General features: G+C 39.5%; 1 protein-coding gene across 11 annotated transcripts in view; it reads right to left on the reverse strand.

The window, feature by feature from the left end:
- Nucleotides 1–17,338, reverse strand: part of CNOT4 (CCR4-NOT transcription complex subunit 4) — a 160,973-nt gene that overhangs the window by 71,663 nt on the left and 71,972 nt on the right. For all 11 annotated transcript variants that reach the window (XM_059711875.1, XM_059711874.1, XM_059711872.1 and 8 more), the window contains exon 2: nt 14,621–14,886. In XM_059711875.1, coding sequence (XP_059567858.1) covers nt 14,621–14,794 — 174 coding nt within the window. In that variant the 5' untranslated portion in view covers nt 14,795–14,886. The remainder of the gene's footprint in view (nt 1–14,620; nt 14,887–17,338) is intronic.

A 17,338-nucleotide genomic window follows, 5' to 3' on the forward strand; every position in this document is an offset into this window, starting at 1 on the left:
TAAATATTATACAAATAATAATTATCAAATTCTGGATGATGGATAAGTGTTCATTTGTTACATCTCCCCTTTTCTGAATTTTTTAATTGCTTAAAATATTTTTATTTAATAAAACTTAAATAACAATTTTAAATACTTGTTTTTTCTACCTTAGCACTACTTTTAGTGCTAAAACTTAAACCATTTCTAAAATTAAAAAACACACACAAAAAAAACAATCTTGGGATCCCTTAGCACACAGTTTACAGAAAAATTAAAATTCTAAGGTACTGTGTAAGAGGCAAAAAGTATTAAGTTTCCTCATCTAAGTATTAGTTTATGTATTACAAGCAACAAATATTTAATGAAAACCTACTATATGCTAAAAGATCAATGAAGTACTTGTTTTTCAACACAGTCCTAATCAAAGAGAAAAACAAAAGGGGAAATAAATATAATACATAGAAACTCTGGCTCAGGAGTTTGAATTTAGTTTCAGTACCTACTAGCCATGTGGTTGTAGGCAAGTTAATCAAACTCTATGCCTCAGTATCCTCACAAGTAAAATGAATATAATCTTAAAGGCTGGTCTAAAGATAAAATGACACTCATAAAGCAATTATTATTATGACTGGTACATAGATATCCTCAATAAATAGTAATTACATTATTGTAATCTTTTCCTTTTAAATCATTACAGTATTGCTTTTACTAGTATTCCAATTATTAATGCCAATACTACTGAATAAGAGCTGTGAACTCACACTGCCTGGCTTTGAATCTTGGCTCAATCTTTACTCTCTCAGAAACCTTAGCTAAATTATGTGACCTGTCTGCCCTAGTCTTCTCTTCTGTAAAATGAGTCACAGTACTTTATTCAGAGGGTTTTTGTGAGTTAAAACAGATAAACACATTTATAAAGCAATTAAGACTGTGTTCTGCACATCAGCATTCATAAGTCAGTTACTACTACTAATAAAAATAGTTAATAATAAATAGAAGATGGGACACATTAAATACAGTATCGAAAACTGGATATGAAGAGATACCAAAAATGGGAACCACAACTGGTTGGGAAATTGTGCCTATCAGAATACAGGAGTAGGGACCAACAGAAAGGATGCCATCAAGAAAAACAGTGGGAACAAGAAAGAGCAGAAGAAATATCCAAAACCCTGCTATGCCTTTAACATAAAGCACTTTCATCTTTTCATGTATAAGTGAAAACAAAAAATGCTCCAATTTGTGATCACACATTAATGATGAAGGCAAGTAAGAAAGTGAGATTTCGCCCTAGCAGGTTTGGTTCAGTGGATAGAGAGAGCTTTGGCCTATGGACTAAAGGATCCTGGGTTTGATTCTGGTCAAGGGCACATACATGCCCGGGTTGGGGGCTTGATCCTCTGTAGGGGGCATGCAGGAGACAGCCGGTGAGTGATTCTCTCTCACCACTGATGTTCCTATCTCTCTCCCTCTCCCTTCCTCTCTGAAATAAATAAAAATATAAAATAAAATAAAAAAGAAAGTGAGATTTCCCTCTATGCACCTCAATTTATACTAATATCTTAAGGTCTCCAAAAACCCTGTTCTTAAATATTCAGGTATAACTGGTAATCCTGCAAGATATAAGCACCCATATCATTAGATTTCCACTTTAAAAATCCGAATCTATTTGGCATACTCCAACTTACTTTTGAGTGAGAGGCATATTTAACAGCCAACTCCATAATTTATCTGACTTTTGCATGGGCTAAGAACTTTCAAATATAATGTTAGTACCACACATTTTAGGACCTCAATAAATACGTGCCAAATGAATACCAAGTTCATCTCTAGAATTGAAATTTTAGTGCTGCTTTCTTTAAAAACACACACAACAAAAACTTATTTCAAAATGGTCTCTCATTTTTATTTAGGGAAACAAATGATTAATGATCTATTACAGTAAGTTCAATATTGTAATCAATGATGTAACCTTTCCCCATTTAAGTTTTCTCCCTCTCTCCACTCACCTTTCTGTGCCTAATAATCTCCTTTCAAATCTTTATCTGCCCAAATGATTTTAATTCCATGAAACTATTTGAGCTATAAAGGCATAAATTAAAAATGAACTACATATAAAGCAATTAAAATACCTTTCCATAGGATTATTCAAATTTTTCATTTGCACATGGAAAAGTTGTTTTCTACCACAGGATTTCTGGCTAGTCTTTTTGGAGTGTTTATCACTAAATTAATTTGAAAGCTGTTGCTCTGCATTAACATCTATAGTGATAATACTCTCCATGAGTGGATCAAACATGTGCATTGCTCCTATCCTAGTTCCACTTCAAAGTGTGGTCCATGCACTGTGTTTTACCAGTCTATGATAAGAAAAATACAAAAGTTGAGAATAAACATTTGGAAGCATTTATAACAATTTAAGATTGCCACAAATTTATGGACGTCATCAGTGAACTATGCAGAATAAGATGTTTATCAGTGTGGTTATTATTGAACTTAGGTCGTTAATCACAGGACACAAGCTGGGAACTAGGCATGCATAATAGGGCCTTGTATTGGTCCTCAACAGACTTGGGGCATGGGAAGAGTGTGTGTGTTGGGGGGGGGGGGGGGATTTGTTACAGTTTCAATTCTGATTCTTCATCAGAGATAGTCTGAAAACACAGATGTAACTTTTCTGAGACTCAAATACTTCTGTAAATATGAAGGATTTGACAAGTACTCACAGTTTTTTTTTCCTTTGCTAACATTCTCTGATATTGTAAAATCCTGATAAAAGATTATGCAAAGTAATGTAAAAGCAAAAAATGCATAAACACACACAAAAAAGGAGGCTGATAAGTACCAAAATTAAGTTGCAATATCAACTCTCATCAAGTGTATTACTGATGCAACACTGGTTATCCTAGTCTTTCTTCTATGTCTTTGCAAGTTTTTGTCAATGAAAATATAATTCCATTAGGCTTCAAAGTAAACTTTGGTAGAAAAATAACTGCCTTATAATGTAAAAAACAATATAGGAGAACAACAAGACAAATTAGTTTGCTATGATTTACCTTCCATAATATCTCTTATTACAGCAACTTACAGAAAGTTATAATACTAGCTTTTTTCATCTTAATGTATCTGTGAAACTACATTTCTGTTGATAGACAATATAAAATATGCTTATTTACTCTAAACAGAAAGGCAAATATACACAATCTAATTGGCTTTAGGTTGCCTAAAGTTTTCATAAAAAGTTAGGAATGCATGTATTCCATGACACATCCTCCTCCACACACACGCCATAAATATCTGTTCTATGAATCCAATGATAGAAAAATAATAAGCTGATACAATGAGGTGAGGAAAGGAAGTAGACCAAAGATGAAAGATGAAGCATGATTTTAATAATGGCAGAAAAAGAGTGTGACTCATGAAGCTAGTAACAGTAATACTAAAAATAAATATAAAGAAAAGTACATCTGGTCTACTTTTTGACTGAAACACATAAATTAAACTTTATTTTCTAGGAATATAGCATCAAATGAAAAATTACAAGCAGGAAATTTTTCTTTAAAGATACTACTGTGTATTATATATCAAACTAATGCTAAATAGGGTGCCTGTGAGGAAGCATTATTAATGTATAAAATATTTTAATAGTGTTATTTTGGCAGTAAATTGCCAAACTACTAATTAAGATGATTTATAGTCTTTAGTGTAATCACTTAATTTCTTTCATATGTCTAGTATGTTCCCACTTTTATTCCTAATGTATTTACATATGTCTTCTCTTTACTTTCTAATCAGACTTGCCAAAAGTTCGATTATTTTATTGGTCTTTTCAGAGAACCCTCTAAACTTTATTGAAATACTGCTTTTCTTCTACATGGTGTCCCTCAAAATTGTATACACACTTTGAATAATTATCAATTCCAATGAGTTAAATTTGAAAAGAAACAAACATCAATTGAGCGATAAAAAAAATGTATGTGTATACATTTTTTGGACACCCTATATTTCATTAAATTCTGTTTAATCCCTATCTTAATAAATCCCCACATTTATTCTTTTTATGCTTTTTTAACCTGAAAATAAGTTTATTTACTTTTGTTCTTTGTTTCTAATAAATGCAGTCACAGCTCTAACTTTTCCTCTTGCTAAAGACAGTGAAAAACACTATAAAAAACTTTAAATCAACATCTTAAAAACAATAATGATCTGCAATAGAGAAGCTGCAAGCCAATTTTTGGATGAGAGTCAAAATCCAAAGAGAAAAGTGAAAAGTCTGAGTAACAACAAATAGGGAGAGAGGGACAAATTGGGGGGAAAGGACAGCATTCAAAGCCGAAACCAACCAACCTTAGAAATGATGTGCATCCCGGAAACCACAAGTCCTTTACGCTTGGCCTAAACAAAGACTTTAATGCCTGAAACATCCCTGATGCCAATGAATATAGGACCCCCCAGAAATCAAATCAAAGCCTCTCTAGAGGATAGCAAATCTACTCTGGGCCTTGGAGAACCAGGAAATAATTCAATGACAACAACCAAGAAGCAGGCATAAGAAATCACACATATCTATAATAATAAAAGCATAATATGCTAATTAGACCGGACAGCCGAATGACCTTTCAGACGTCCTTCTGGACGAAGCCCCGGCTGCGGGGGCCTAAGTAGAGGCGGGAAGGGGCATTCAGGCAGGCAGGCAAGTGGTTAGGGGTGATGAAGCAGGCAGGCAAAGTGGTTAGGGGCAATCAGACAGGCAGGCAGAGCGGTTAGAGGCGATGAGACAGGCAAGAGAGCAGTTAGGGGTGATGTGGCAGGCAGGCAGAGGTGGTTAGGAGTGATCAGGCAGGCAGGCAAGTGATTAGGGGCAATCAGGCAGGCAGGCAGAGGCAGTTAGGGGTGATCAGGCAGACAGGCAGAGGCAGTTGGGGCAATCAGGCAGGCAGGCAGTCAAGCAGTAAGGAGCCAGCGGTCCTGGATTGCAAGAGGGATGTCCGACTGCCGGCAGTCTGACATCTCCTGAGGAGTCCCAGATTGAGAGAGGGTGTTGGCTGGGCTGAGGGACCCCCCTCCCCATGCACAAATTTTGTGCACTGGGCCTCTAATAAAGAAATAAAGTTAACATGAATGACAACCAGCAGAATTCCTCACAGACCAGCTACTAGAATTATTGGACACAGATTTTAGAACGTTTAAATAAATATATAACAAATCAAACCCTGACCTCCTGGTTCATAGGTTGATGCTCAACCACTGAGCCACTGTGGCCGGACACAAAACATTGTTTTAAAAATCTTGAAAACTTATAAAAATGATAAACCTTATTCATGAACTAGATAAATCAACATTTTTAAGATGTAATTTCCCCCTCAAATTGTTGTTTATTCAATGCAATCTCAATTAAAACCAAGTAGACTTTTTGTACAAAATGACAAACTTATTTTAAGAACTTGTATAGAAATGCTAAGGACTTACTGTAGATACCCAAAATAAATTATCTACACTAATAAAAGAGAAAAATGGTAATTGGCGTACAACGATACCCTTTTCATTGGCTAATCAGGGCTATATGCAAATTAACTGCCAACTAAGATTGGCAGTTAACTGCCAACTAAGATTGGCAGTTAACTGCCAACAAGATGGCGGTTAATTTGCATATGTAGGCACAATGCAGGGAGGCGAAAGGGAAAGCAGGAAGAAGCCCCCTGCCACTGACAGTGATCGGAAACCCAGGGGGGAGCTAAGAGCTGGGGGGCAGGGCAAAGGCAGCCCCCCAGCCATGATCGGAGAATCAGGCGCCTTTTCCACCCTGGCCAGTGATAGCAGGAAGTAGGGGTGGAGCCAGTGATGGGAGCTGGGCACGGTCAAAGCTGGCAGTCCCAGGAGCTAGGGGCCCCTTGCCTGGGCCTAAAGCGGAGCCCACGATCACGGGGCCGCTGCAGTTGCGGGTCCCCGCTGCCCGGGCAGACGCCTCAGCCAGAAGCATCCTGCAGGGGCAGGGGCGGAGCCCGCGTGATTGCGGCGCCCCCCGCTGCCACTGCAGGTCCCCGCTGCCCGGGCCAGACGCCTAGGCCAGAGGCGTCAGGCCTGGGCAAGGGGCCGATCCTGCGATTGGAGGGTGATGGGGGTCAATGCCTGAGGGTTCCCAGTATGTGAGAGGGGGCAGGCTGGGCTGAGGGACACTCCCCCCCCCCCGCCCCACACCCAGTGCACGAATTTCGTGCACCGGGCCCCTAGTCCTAATATATAAAAAGCCAGGGGCCGTCACAACGGAAACAACTGGACAGATGACTGAGCAGCAGGCTGCTTGGGGCGCGCAGGCCAGCAGGGGGGTTAGTGAGGGAAGACCAAACGACTGATCAGCAGGCTGTGTAGGGCGACCAGGCCGGCAGGGAGGGCAGTTGGGGGCAACCAGGCTGGTGGGGGGGGGGGGGGGGGAGGGGGAGGGAGGTAGTAAGGGGCGATCAGGCAGGCAGGCAGGTGAGCAATTAGGAGCCAGCGGTCCCAGATTGTGAGAGGGATCTCGGATTGGAGAGGGTGCAGGCTGGGCTGAGGGGACCCCGAATTTCGTGCACCAGGCCTCTAGTCTAACACTAATAAAAGAGAAACATGGTAATTGGTGTACGACCGCTACCCTTTTCATTGGCTAATCAGCGAGATATGCAAATTAAATGTCAGCCAAGATGGCGGCCGGCAGCCAGGCAGCTTGAAACTAACATGAGGCTTGCTTGCCTCAGTGACAGAGGATCGTTGGAGGAAACCAAGGTTCCCCACCTGCGGCTGCAGGCCTCTGAGCGGGCAGTTTAAGAAACATTGTAACAAATACCGCCGGACTTCAGCCAGCAGATTCGCAACATTGTAAGCAAAGGCCAGAAACCTACTTTCAGCCCCGGAGGCAGGCCTAAGAGCTGGAGCCAAGCCTCAAGGTAAAGCTGGCCCAGAATAAAAAAAGAAAAAAGAAAAAAAGGAGCGGTTGGGAACTTCAGTCACTCCCAGCCTGAAAACAGCCCTCAGCCCCTCACCCAGGCTGGCCAGGCACCCCAGTGGGGACCCCCACCCTGATCCAGGACACCCTTCAGGACAAACCAGCTGGCCCCACCCATGTACCAGGCCTCTATTCTATATAGTAAAAGGGTAATATGCCTCCTGGCACCGGGATCAGCGTGACGGGGGCAGCGCCCAAACCCCCTGATCGCCCTGCGGCTCTGTGTGTGACAGGGGGCGGGGCCCCAACCCCCTGAGCAGCCCTGCTCTGTGCCTGATAGGGGGGAGCTCTCCAACCCCCCCCCCCTCACGGGCCCTGCTCTATGTGTGATGGGGATGGGGTAGAGCCATAACCTCCCCATCGGCCCTGCCCTGATTGTGAGAGTGGCGGTGCCCCAACCCCCTGATGGGCCCTGCTCTGTGTGTGACGGGGGCAGCGCCCCAACCCCCTGATTGGCCCTGCTCTGTGCATGACAGGGGGTGGCGCCGCAACCTCCCCATCGACCCTGCCTTGAGTATGACGGGGCGGTGCCCCAACCCCCCAATTGGCCCTACCCTGAGCGTGACTGAGGGTGGCATCACAACCTCCCAATCTGCCCGGCTCTGTGCATGACGGGGCGGCACCCCAACTCCCCAATCGGCCCTGCTCTGAGCCCGACCAGGGGCTGCACCTAGGGATTGGGCCTGCCCTCTGACACCTGGGAGCAGGCCTAAGCCAGCAGGTCATTATCTCCCAAGGGGTCCCAGACTGCGAGAGGGCACAGGCCAGGCTGAGGGACCCCCCTCCCCCCCAGTGCACAAATTTTTGTGCACCGGGCCTCTAGTCTATATATATAAAAGGCTAAGTGACTGTCCGTTGACTGGCTGGTAGCTATGGTGCACACTGCTACCAGGGGGCAGACGCTCAATGCAGGAGCGGCCTATCTGCAGTCACTTGGCAGCAGCGGTTCTCGGGTGACACACCCCAGAACTAGAGAGGAGGGAGCCTAATTCCTTGTGATTCCTCTCACACTCCAGGACCCCTCAGGACAGCAGTTCTCAATCTGTGGGTCGCAACCCCTTTGGCGGTCGAATGACCCTTTCACGGGGGTCGCCTGAGACCATCCTGCATATCAGATATTTACATTACGATTCATAACAGTAGCAATATTACAGTTATGAAGTAGCAACGAAAATAATTTTATGGTTGGGTCATAACATGAGGAACTGTATTTAAAGGGCCAGAAGGTTGAGAGCCACTGCCTCAGGGGATGTCGGAGAGCTGGTTTTGGCCCTCCCCACAGGTCAGTCCAAGGGACCCCACCTGCTGGAGGGACCCCACTCACTCTGCAGATGCCCTTCGAGCCACGGTGCCGGCCCAGGTGCAGCAGGCTGGGAAGGGACCACAGGAGGTTGGCTCCAGGGCATGTCCAGCCCGTCTTGCCCAGTCCTGCCCTGCTGAACACCACCTGGGACCACCTGCATTAGTCCCTGCACTGGAGGGACTAATTATTTCCTTTGAATGTGCACGAATCCGTACACCAGGACACTAGGAAAAAGAATAACAAACTTGAAAGATTTATTATACCAGATTTGAAGCCTTAGAGTAATCAGGAAAGTATGGTATCGACATAAGGATAGATGTAATTATTAGTGGCTGGAATACAGACTCTAGAAACAGATGTACACATTTATGGGCAATTGATTTTCAAGAAAGGATCCAAAACCATTCAACAGTGAAGAGAGTTTTTTCTAGAAATAATGCTATAACAGGATATCTGTACGGAAAAAAAAAATCTCAACCCTTCCCCCATATTTGAACCATTGTAGTATAATGTGACTACTTTTCCAATTCTGTACAAATATTTTGTGTCTCTACAGTTATTAACTGTGTTTTGTCTGATTATATTTCTGTGTGTTTATTCAACCATCAAATCTCCTCCAATTGCTGAAATGGCCTCACAAGACATTTCTTTTGAAAAATACCAAATATTCTTTATCTGGGGCACAGCTGTCATCCTTCCACATTATCCAAGAATCCCATTGCTCCTCCGAACTGTATACCTTGTCCCATGTATTGTTCTCTCTTCTTCATCCCCTCACGTTGGTGGGGCATATCCTCTAGTACAGCAGAGTCCCCAGAGAGTGTGTATGAAAAAAATTGAGACCTTTCAGGCCTGAAAATGTTTTTGTGCACCTTTTCCTTACACTTCATTAACACCTGACAATATATGGAGTTCTAGGATGAAAATAAATTTCCTTCAGAAGTGTCTGTCTTGCTTTTGAGAAGTCTGAAATGATTCTGATTCCTGATCTTTTATGAATGACTTTTTTTTTTTTTTTTTTTTTTTTTTTTTTTTACTTCAGAAGCTTGTAGAATTTATCTTCAGTATTCTGATATTTAAAAATAAGAAAGTCTGTGCCTGGTACTTGATGGGACTTCTTAATCTGGGAAAATGTTTCTCTGGTCCTAGGAATATTCTTCAATCATATTTTTTACAACAATTTTCCTTCTGTAATACTAGAACACAAACTTATTTGGTATTTAACCTCTTAGATTGGTCATCAAATAAAGCTATATCTTCTCTCAAATATTCTATCCCCATTGTATTTTTGCACTACTTTTTAAGAGCTCTTCTCAACTTTATCTTCTCTTTCCTTGAGTTATTTCTGCTATCGTATTTAACTTTCAATCATGATGCTTATTGTTCATTAAATGTTTAATACTATCCTGCTGCTGTTTCATGAATGCAATATCTTTTACTATTTCTGAGATTAAAATAATAATACCTTTACTAAGGTTTTCATTTATTTGGACAGTCTCTGGTTTCCATGTGAGTCAATGTTGTATGATGCTATGTCAGTATACCACCTGTGTTCCCACATCTGCTATCTCCACCAGGTATTTTTCTCAGAAATGCTGCACTAAAACGGTATACACAGACAGTCTAAAGAAACACCAGGTAGCCTATGCCATTATTTAAGAAAGCACTAATGTCCTTTTGATTCCATTAGGCTCAACAACTAGCACCAAACAGAAACACTAAACAATCTTGGTTTTTAAAACCTGCCATCTCTCTGTTTTTAAAAGCTATTAAAGCAGAGAGGCCCTTTCTGCAAACAGGCAGGATTCACCTTGTGAGCCAAAATCAGGAGCCCCCTTCCTACATCTCCAAGTTTATTTAATCATGCCAATTTGGCATTCTAAAGTCGCTTCTATAGGCTCTCTCCCTGCAGAGTTGGACTGAAGTAAATGGTAGCTTCGTGGTCCTCTCCAGGCTTCTATCAACCCAGATGGTTTTCCTCTGTGTTAATACAAGCACTGAGACTGGTCTCAAGAGAAATAAATACTTGCTGGTCCCTAAAACAGGCAGCTTCACAAATACTGTGCTTAGTGCTCAGCACAGTCTCTGGCAAGGCTAAGCCAGGTCTCAGTCTCTCAGACTCTGTGTGTGGACTACATTTTCTGCTTTCCTTGCCCCACTCCAGCCATGAGACAGATACAAGCAAGGTCTGGTAGTCAAGAGATGAAGGAGTCTGGAAGCTGTGGTTCCACTAAGCCTACAACAACAACAAAAACTTTGAAAATTTACTCCTGGGTTCTTTTTAACACTACCCACCCCAATAAATGAATGAATGAATGAATGAATGAATGAATGAATGAATGACTCAGTTAAAGATTATAACTTGGAGACCCAAAAGGAGGTCATCTAATATTTTTTCTATATGGATTTTTTCTATAAATGTTGGAGAGCCTTGGTACTCATCCTTAGAAAATCTCTCACCTTTTCTACTGACCCTCTCTTTCTTATGATCTCATCAAGAATCATTATCTATATATATAAAAGCCCAGCAAACGAATGGCAGAACGAATAGTCGACCAGTCGCTATGGCGCAAATGTTCCTGTCTATTCACAGCTCAATGCAGGAGCTGCCCCCTGGTGGTCAGTGCACTCCCACAGTGGGAGTGCCGCTCGGCTGACCGGAGTGAGCAGCTGATCCCACAACAGGAGCAGGAGCTAGCAGGCCCAGGGTGAGGCCGAGTCTCTGCACCTATCAAATACCTGAGACAATCCAGACTCTGGCCTGACCCCACCAGCTGATGCAGGCCTTCTAAGATGTGTTCCAGAAAGAGCACGGGGAGCTGGCATTAGCAGATGGCAAGAGGGGACGTGACTGTGGACCCCCTGGGGAGGCTGTCTTGACGGCTGAGGATCCTGGAGCACGGCTGCCCTGAACATCCCCGATGGTGTCACCGACCTGGCATCACACATCAAGGACATTCACTGAGTGGCTTTGGGATGCAAAGCTCTCCGCCAGATTCCTCCAGGACACAGAACATGCCTTTACCCAAGACATTACCCCGAAATGTCAGCTCAGACTAATTTCCTCATCCAGCAGCTGCTCAGAGGGCAGGTCCACAGCTGCTCAGCTGAAATGAGCAGCACACCCACAGCAGGCCACACGTCCCCACCACCACCACCAGTGCACAAATCCATGTACCGGGCCTCTAGTTTTAGAAATAAAATTCTATTTGTTGATAACTCCCAAATTTATATCTCTATATCAGAAACAAACTTGAATATTCCCGTCTATTCAACATATTCAATTAGATTTCTACTAGGAATCTCAAACTTAAATATCAAACTGAGTTCCTGATCTTCTCAAAAGGCCTATTCTTATTGTAGTCTTCCCCATCTCAGTTAATGGCTATATTTTACTTCTAGCTGCTCAGTCCAAACCTTGCAGTCAATCCTCAATTCTTCTAAACATTGCAGTCATCCTCAATACTTCTACTTGTCCTGCAAAAGAAGACTAAACTTTATGAATCTTTGTATGTCTGAAAAATGTTTTATTATGCTTTCACATCTGAAACTGAGAATTCTTTATTCAAAGTTATTGTCACTCAAAAATTTGGAAACACAAATTTCTCAGTCATTTTCTTTTCTATGGTTGTATAACAAAAAATCTGGTATCATTTTATTCTTCTTCCTTTGTAGTCATGTATTTCTCTCTCACAAATCTTTAGAAATTTGTCATTATTCTCGATACTCTAAAATTTCACAATTAAAATAAGTAAATACATAAAAATAAAATTTCATAATTATGTAAACAGTTGTTGATCTTTTTCAGTCATCTTGCTTCATACTCACAGAGCCCTTTTAAAGACAACTACTTTTCATCATGAGAAATTTTCTACTTTAGTTCTTTATTTCTCCCTATCCATTCTTAGTTCACTGCTTCTGAAACTTCTGTTAGCAGATTAGAACCAATAGATCTTTTGTGTTGCTTCACTTTTCTTTCATGCTTTCTCTTTTTTTATTTTTTGTACTATATCCTGCAAGAAAATACTCAACACCATCTTCCAATTTACTAATCTAATCTTGAAATATATACATTCTGTTCTTCAGCCCATCTATAAGATTATTCATTTTCAAGATCTCTAAATATACTTTTAAAAAATGTTCTTTCTACATGAATATGTCATTTTCTCTTACCTCTTTGAGAAGTACCAATGACACTTTTAAAGGTGTGTTTTTTTGTTTACTTATATTAAGTTCTTTTATTTAATGATTTTTGTGCTTCTCTTTCATAATGTTGGTTTTTCTGAAATGTCTGCTGACTCTTATTTGTTGTACATGTTTACATGTGAGAATTCTGTCAATCAGTCTATAAATGCTATTTGTTTACTACAGGATGCTCTTTCATGACTGTACAGAGGAGAAATTCCTGGACAGGGTATGTCAGTAATTCATCTTCTGACCATAGGCAACCCAAGTTCCTCTAGGGTATTTCTATCCCAAATTTATAATCAATGTTCCAGCTAGAGAGCATTTTCTCTCCCATGTGGTGTAAAAGTTGGGCTGGACTAATATGCTGCTCAAACCCCATCCTCAAACAACTACACCGATATTTTTCATAGGATATTGAAGCACCGCTATTTTTACCTTTTTGTTTTCCAGCAGTTTCTCCTGAATACGTTTTTTAGCTAATGCTTCTTTATTAAAATTGATCCCAATGGCCTTTTTTCATTCATATTCCTCACACTCCCTCGTTCTCCCAGGAAGACACACTTTATTGATAACCAGCTTTGCTAAGGTTAGTTTTATTTTAATCTTTAATTTATTCTATTTTTTTCTCCACTTTCTAAGGATATGAGGTAATTCTAGGTAATCCCTTAAAATTGAAATGAATTTCTTTGCCATTTCCCCAAATAACTGATTTTTGTCTAATGACAATTTAACAATTGGTCTTTTATTAAGACTCTACTTCATAACCATAGAAAGGAAAAGAGAGAGAGAGAGAGAGAAATGTCATGAAGTCAATCACATTCACAGCTCTAGAGTCTTGGGTTATCCTGAAAGATACCACTTTCAACAAAATAGTTCAATATGATCATCTTCTTGTGCAATGACCAGGAACCAATTTATAAAATATGACTGAATATTTTAAACCCATTACCACAAATTTATTATAGATTTTAACCAAAGCTAATGTTAAGATTTTATTTTAAAAAATGAAATAATATACATTAAATATACATTATAAATATCTATTACATGTTATATATACTATATATATGTGTGTGTATATGTATACATATACACTATATTAACACTTAAGTAGACTTGTTTTACATTCATGTAATGTATATTACATGACCACTATACTTTTTTAAAAGCTAGATAATGTACTGCCTTCTAAAATAAAATTCCTCTGGTAAGGAAAATAAAATTTTTTTTTAAAATAATGTAGGTATCTAAAACACATTTCTGCTTCCTCAAAATCTGGTAGTAATTAACATAAGAGCTCTTTCAAATGGCTACATAGAAATAAAGGTTTAAATCATACAGACATTAAAGAGAAGGCAAAAATAAATAATTGCATGAAGCACTAAGGTCACAAATAAAGTCCTTCAAAACAGAAATGCAGCGATCCTACTCACCCTAATAGATCATTTACTATACTCTGTCGCACCACCTGCTTATTAAAACAACAAAACCCAGAAAATATTAAAAATCATATTAAAATTTTTTTTAATATATATATTTTATTTCAGAGAGGAAAGGAAAGGGAGAGATAGAAACATCAATGATGAGAAATAATCACTGATAGGCTGCCTCCTACTCACCCCCTACTGGGGATTAAGCCCACAAACTGGGCATGTGCTCTGACCGAGAATCAAATCATGACCTCCTGGTTCATAAGTCAACACTCAACCACTAAGCAACACTGGCCAGCCAAATCACAGATTTTTTTTTAAAGAGTTAGAAGAGACTCAAAAGACGTATTTGAATCACAAACCCATTACCACTAGTTAATGTCTATGGAAAAGTTTCTTCAAAGGCACAGTTTCCTTACGTGTACAATGGGGATAGCATTATCAACCTAGAATTATCATAAGGACTCAAGAAATGAGTTACTTTCTGAACCAAGACTTTTCTCCTATTCTGTACTGAAAATTAAAGTATATCCCTCACAGATGTACTACTGAATGTGTTTTTCCAATTTTATACCATCCTATCTAAATTCTTTGTCTCTCTACTCCTAATCCTCTTAAGCAGACAAACTGAAGGTCAACCAAGAGGTTATGTGACTTAACCAAAGTCATATACTTAGGAAACAACAAAGCCAAGAATTTACTTACTCATACATGTACAAAAATTATTTAAGTATTTACCTTTCTACATGCAGGACAAAGCCCATTTTCATCAGTGCGAATTCGATGCCAACAAAATCGGCAAATCTGGTAGCCACAGGTGCAAGGGAAAAAATTGATATCATCTATCTCCAAGGGCTCCATGCAAAGAGGACATTCCACAGGGTCTTCCTTCGCATCAGGACTGCGAGACATCTTCACGTTTATTAAACAGCAGCAAAAGTTTATAATAACTTAAGGGAGAAATAAGTTCAGCACTGATAATTAAAATGTAGAACTTCAAAGACCTGCATGAGAAGAAACAAAATATACTGTTTACTACTGGAAAAAATAGGATTTTCAACAGTCAATAATCATTTATTAAAAATCTTAATCAGATCAATCTTTGCTATCATCTCAGAATAGATTTCAGAATGGAATCCTGAAATTTTTTGCAAGAGAAAAAACCTGGCATTATTAACTTTTGGGGTTTTTTTGTGTGTGTTGTTGTGTTTTAAATATATTTTTATTGATTTCAGAAAGGAAGGGAGAGGGAGAGAGAAATAGGAACATCAATGATAAAAAAAGAATTATTAATTGGCTTCCTCCTGCACTTTCCCCACTGGGGATTGAGCCTGCAATCAGGGCACATGCCCTGAACAAGGAAACAAACCGTGACCTCCTCATTGGTAGGTTGACACTCAACCACTGAGCCATCCCAGCTGGGCAACTTTTTGAATTTAACTAAAAAACAAAATAACTTTCTTTTTTCTAGACAAAATATTTATTACTAACCTCATAGTAATCATATCACATTTTAGGGGAATAAGTAATATATAGAAGCATCTTTGGCATTAAAACACAGAGTAAACGGTCTGTCTTATCCTTGTCCTAAACATTAGTAATACATAATACTGCCACATAACTAAAGGAGCAAGATATCTAAAATGTATCACAATTTACAAAATAAGCCTAATGGAAAAAAAAAAGGCTCAGTCATCCAAAATCACATGTTAGTATCAAATCCTTACCAAAGAAAACAAAGGCTAGAGTAATTTAAAAATGCCATGCAATCTAACTGCTTACAATTAAATATGTATAATATGTCAATGAAAACTTCTGGGAGAATAGACACATATTAAACAACCCAATAAAAATTAAATATTGTATGTTAAAAAATATTTTTATTGATTTCAGAGAGGAAGGGAGAGGGAGAGAGAGCGAGACATAGAAATATCAATAATGAGAGAATCATTGATCGCTGGCTCCTGCATGCCCCCTACTAGGGATCGAGCCCACAACCTGGGAATATGCCCTGACCTGGAATCGAACAGTGACCTCCTGTTTCATGGGTTGACACTCAACCACTAAGCCACACCAGCCGGGCAATAATGTATCTTTTTAGATTATACAGAGTTGAAAAGTTTAGGTAACAATTTAAATTTAGGTTAAAGCCATTCTCAAAACATTAGGATGGAATCACTATTTTCGGTTTAAAAAATTATAACCTCCAAAATATAACAATGCAATCCCTATCAAAATAACAAAGGTTTGGTTTTGCTTTACATAATTTGACAAAATGATTCTAAAGTTGACATGAAAGAATAAAAATGCATGAGAGTTGCTTTGAAACTTCTGGGGGTGTGGTGGGAAAAATATGGGCATTTGAACTATCAGATATTGAACTGTACTACAAAGCTACAATAATTTAAATAATTTGATATTGGTACAAATATGAACAAAAGGTCAAAGAAAATAAATTTTAAAATCTAGAAAAAGAACCATAAATTTATAAACTTTAATATTTGATAAAAGTGACATTACAAATCAATATGGCAAGGATGACCAATTAATAAGCAGTAACAGGTCCTAGCTGGTTTGGCTCAGTGGACTGAAGGGGCCTGGGTTTGATTCAGATCAACGGTATATGCCAGGGTTGCAGGCTCGATACCCAGTAGGGGGCGTGCAGGAGGCAACCTATCAATGATTCTCTCTCATCATTGATGTTTCTATCCCTCTCTCTCTCTCCCTTCCTCCTGAAGTCAATAAAAATATTTTTAAAAAAATAAGCAGTAAGAGGATACTGGTTGATGTACTTTAAGAAAAAAAAAAGACAGTACTGCCCGGCTAGTGTGGCCCAGTGATTGAGCATCAACCCCATAAACCAGGAGGTCATGGTTTGACTCTCGGTCAGGGAACATGCCCTGATCTCCAGTAGCGGGTGTGCAGGAGGCAGCTGATCAATGATTCTCTATCATCATTAATGTTTCTCTCGCTCCTCTCCCTGAAGTCAATAAAAACATATTTAAAATAAAATAAAAAACAGTATATATGTCACACTACCATCAAAATAAATCCCAAATGATCTGCCTAAAGAAATATACATTGAAATAAACTATTAAAGTGTTAGAAGAAAAAAAAATCATACAATTTTCCAAATATTGGGATACAGAAGGTCTTCCTAAGCAAAAACAGAAATTCAGAAGCCCTAAAACAGGGGTGAGCAACCTTTTTGTGAGTGCGTGCCAAAACCAGCAAAATCTGACTCAAAATTCTTCTGCGTGCCACCCCTAATTTTTTGAGAACATGTTACGCCTACTTGATATCTCTTAAGGTGTACGTATGTGAAGAACCTTGAAGAAATAATAAAATTCATTTGAGCGACAAAAACACAGTATATGATGAGAAAAATACATTTATTCTTTAATGTATACATGTACACTGATAGTCCGACAGAAAACTTTATGACTCCGTTTGATA

This window comes from Myotis daubentonii, chromosome 10 (assembly GCF_963259705.1).
Source record: "Myotis daubentonii chromosome 10, mMyoDau2.1, whole genome shotgun sequence".
NCBI classification, from domain to species: domain Eukaryota; kingdom Metazoa; phylum Chordata; class Mammalia; order Chiroptera; family Vespertilionidae; genus Myotis; species Myotis daubentonii.